This window comes from Humulus lupulus, chromosome 9 (genome assembly GCF_963169125.1).
Source record: "Humulus lupulus chromosome 9, drHumLupu1.1, whole genome shotgun sequence".
Lineage (NCBI taxonomy): Eukaryota > Viridiplantae > Streptophyta > Magnoliopsida > Rosales > Cannabaceae > Humulus > Humulus lupulus.
Genome location: NC_084801.1, coordinates 160,772,433 through 160,776,756, shown reverse-complemented (window position 1 = coordinate 160,776,756; position 4,324 = coordinate 160,772,433). Strand labels below are relative to the sequence as shown.

The window sequence follows — 4,324 nt, the reverse complement described above, 5'->3', positions numbered from 1 at the left end:
ACTTTAATGGTCTTTTGGTACTGAGTTTTGATAAGTTGAATGAAATTAGGGATTGCAGCTTGTGCTTCGGCTTTAGTTTTGATAAAATGCACCCAAGAGTATACCTAGAATGATCATCAACAATGGTGATAAAGTATTTATGTCCCCCAAGAGTAAGTGTATGAAAAGGTCCCCATATATCAACATGAACAATATCAAAGCATTCTTTGGCAATATTGTGATTAGAAACAAAAGGTAACTTTCTTTGTTTTGCATAGTGACAAACAGAACAGTGAAAGTTAGGACAAGATGAATTCTGAAATTGTAATTCTTTATTCAATGAATGAAATTTGATATAAGAGGGATGACCTAATCTGTAGTGCCATACAGTATCATTGTTTATTTTGGAATAAGAAAGTAAAGAGAAAGCAGAAGGAATATGTTTCTCATTAGGTAGATCTAAGTAGAAAAGTTTCCCCTGTCTCTTAGCCATCCCAATCAGCTGGGTCATCGAAATGTCCTGAATCAGACAGTGATCATAATGAAATGTGAAAACACAATTACCAGATTCAAGTAAAGATGGAACAGAGAGCAAATTAAGATGAAAATCTGGCACATATAAGACATTTTTCAGAGTAAGAGTTTGAGAAATTATGACTGTTCCAAGACAAACAACTTTCACAGAACTTCTATTAGGTAAGTTGACACAAGAAATAGAACTATCTGTATAAGTACTGTGAAACAAGGACAAATTATAACACACATGGTGAGTAGCACCTGTGTCTAGAATCCAAGATGATGAAGAATTGGAAAGAAATTTACCAGAGATTTGTGACACTGATGGTTGACCAGACTGAATAGAATTGTGGTGTTCAACATTTTTCTGAGACAACATACTCATAAGTTTTTGACACTGAGCAAAGGTTGCCAAAAGGTCCTGTTCCACATTCTGGCCATTTCCAGTAGTTTCTCCATCTTCCTGAGCACCAGAAAAATTAGCAGCAGGGAACTTAGCAGGTCCTGGTGCATTATTGTTAGGAAATTTTCCATACAGCTTGTGTCCTGGTGGATAGCCATGCAACCTGTAGCATTTTTCCATAATGTGACCTGCAATTCCACAATGATGACAAACAGTCTTAGGCTTGTGTGGTTGCACACTCCCTGCAAACTGTCCTGTGTTCAAGTTTGAAGATGATGATGCAGCAGACTTATCCATCTCAGCATTACTGGATGAGATTCCTCTCTGCCTTTCTTCCTATACTACTGAGGCAAAAGCCTTGTTAATATTTGGAAATGGATCTTGCATCAAGATCTGAGATCGTGCATTACTGTATGATTCATTTAGACCAATGAGAAACTCGAGTACACGATCTTCATCTTGATATTCCTGGATGATCTTCATAGCTCCACAGCTGCAAACAGGTTGTGGCCTGAATTCCTGAATCAAATCCCAGAAAGATTTCAGTTTAGTGAAATATGTAGTAACAGAATTCGATCCTTGAACCAAGGCTTGCATGGATCGCTTAGCTTCGAATACTCTAGGAGCATTCTTTTGATGATATCTTTCCTGTAACTCAAACCAAATCCTTGCTGCGTTATCAAGATACATGACACTATCTGCAATTTCACTGGAAATAGCATGAAGAATCCATGAAATCACCAAGCTATTACATCGGAACCAGACATCATATTCCTCATCATCATCTTCAGGTTCTGGCAATCGTCCATCAACAAATTTAATCTTGTTCCTTGCTGCAAGTGCAACTATCATCGACCTCCTCCAAGAACTGTAATTCTCACAACCAGTGAGGATTTTAGGAACAAGATTAACCACAGATTGATCTCCATTGGAGATGTAATAAGGACTTCGAGGATTCTCTCCAGGGGGCCTGTCATTAGGCTCAAGAACTGAGAATCTATTTGTATTCTCCGATCCATTTCCTTGTTCGGTTGAACTTCGAGTCTGAGCTCCACCACGAGCCATGATCACAAACCACAGTGTTCCTCAATCGATCGGGGCGCTGATACCATATTACAAAGTAAGAACAGAGAAGAAGGAGAGGAAAAGAGAAAGAAAAGAATCAATCTGAATGTATTGAATGAATCAGAATGAAATACAAGTGAAGTGAGTTTTATATAGCTCAAGCTTCTAACAATACAAGCACCTGAAAGAATAACAACTAATAACAGAATCGGTTAGAAAACAACCAATTGACAGCTAGACAACAGCTGGACAGTAACTGAAAGACTAAAGCTAACTCTATTCACTTAATACTGTTCTATGATTAAAGGTTTGAAAGGTACATCCAGTACCAGCGGCAACACCAGCAGCGGAGGAGTAGCTGAAAAGGAGCTACAAGGTCACCAATGGTTGATACAAGTCCGGCACCGTAAAAACGAAATAAAAAAGATCGGAACGTATAAAAGAAAAAAAATTCGTACGGCTGTAAAAAAGAAATTTTTGAGACATAAAGTGCATGTTATGTAAATATCTCTATCTTTATTATTCAAAAGTGTGTCTAAGTTCATTATTTAAATATTGGTATATATAAAATGTCTGTTTAATTCATATATTGTGTTCATATTACCAACATCAAAGATCTTATTATTTATTTAAAAATATTTTTCTTTTATAAATAAATAAATTATTTTATTGTCTTTAAAAAATTGTTTTTTGAAAAAATTAAATTGTTAAATTTGTTTGTGATTCTTTTCTTTGAAAATTCGATCATTTTTCCAACTGAAAAGATCATTTTATTTTTAGAAATAGTTTCTTTAAATAAAATTAATATTTCTTTGTTTAGAAATGAAGACTTTGATGCAAATAAAAGATACTTTATTTATATTATTTATTCTATGGATATATAATCAATTATTGCAGATTCTGAGTTTAAATAGGAAATGATTTGAAATCCATTTGGTAAAAAAATTCATTTGAATGAATTTGGACTATCAGTCTGTCCAGATACACATTATGTCAAGACAATTTTCCAATATGTCAAGACAGTGCTCCAATCTTTCAAGATAGAATCTGGAAGACTGGCATAATATTCTATATAAATAATTTGTGAAATTCTTTCTTTGATGTTTACAGATTTTGTGCTACTTTGAAAGACCATTTCAGCTATAAGTAGAGGGCCAAGCAGCCACAAATCCTTAGCTCTTTATCTTCTCATTTTTTAATATCATTTGTATTTTTGAGATAGTTCTTTTTGTGAGATTAAGAGTGGATAGCTTAATCTAGTATCTAGGAGCTGTGTAGCTTCCTTTTGTATTCATCTATTTCATGTAGAAGCAGATGTCATCCATTGATAACGAGTTCAACAATCTTTGGGAGAAGATTTTGTTAAGACTTTCTCCGGGAGGAAAAAATCATTCATCAACCTTTGAAGGGAATTCAAGAGCGTTGGTTTCTCATCAAGAAACTGGATTTTTTGAAGGGTGTACAAAAACTTGCGGTACAAGTATAGAGTGAGTCTATCTATGTATAAATCAATTGTGATACCTTACTAATCAATTTCATCAATGGGTGTTGCCCCACGGCCTAGGTTTTCCAAATCATGTAAGAAAAATCTCTGGTGTTGAATTTTTTTACTCATTTTTATTTCTGTAATAATCTGTTCAGAAAACTAGCTTAGTTGTTAGATCAGATTCTGATTCTGTCAAAACAACTTAATTACTATTCAGCAATCTATTAAGTTTGTTTAGTTTAATCACTTGATAAATATTAAAATACAGAATTTCATTGATAAACACCATTATTAAACCTAACGAGCATAACACAAACTAACACAACAAAATACAAATAACGAAACCAAATCTGATAGCCACACTCACCATGAGAAGTGAAAACCTAAGTACACCATCCAAAGCCACTCATTGGTCGACCAAAAGACCACCAACATACACGCCATGTGGAGCACAAAAATGATGAACTCCAAATCTCATGGCCAAAGGGTGTAAGACTAAGAGAACTACGAAAGTCGAAGCGAACTTCTGTATAAAATGCCCCTGCCAGAGCAAATGGATCATTATCATTGAGAGCCATAAGAACAAGAGCCTATGATCTACCTGCATCAAGAGAAGGGTAATAAACACCATTATTAACACCTAACAAACATAAAACAAGCCGACACACAAAAAAACTAAATCTGATAGCTACGCTCACCACGAGAAGTAAGCAAAACCTAGGTACACCATCCAAAGCCACTCATCGACACATACACATCGATCGAGGGTAGCACACAAATGATGAACTCCATGTTAGGAAAAAATAGATTGCCTCAATGGAAATGGTAAGATAATACAACTCTATGCAGTAATATTACAAATAAATATTGATTGA

At 34.9% G+C, this 4,324-nt stretch overlaps 1 protein-coding gene across 1 annotated transcript; it reads right to left on the bottom strand.

Annotated features, from left to right (window-relative positions):
• Window positions 1-1,234: 1,234 nt before the first annotated feature.
• Window positions 1,235-1,963, bottom strand: LOC133800236 (uncharacterized). Its single transcript, XM_062238189.1, has one exon. The coding sequence runs from the start codon at window positions 1,961-1,963 to the stop codon at window positions 1,235-1,237; it is 729 nt and encodes a 242-aa protein (XP_062094173.1).
• Between the last annotated feature and the right edge of the window lie 2,361 nt (window positions 1,964-4,324).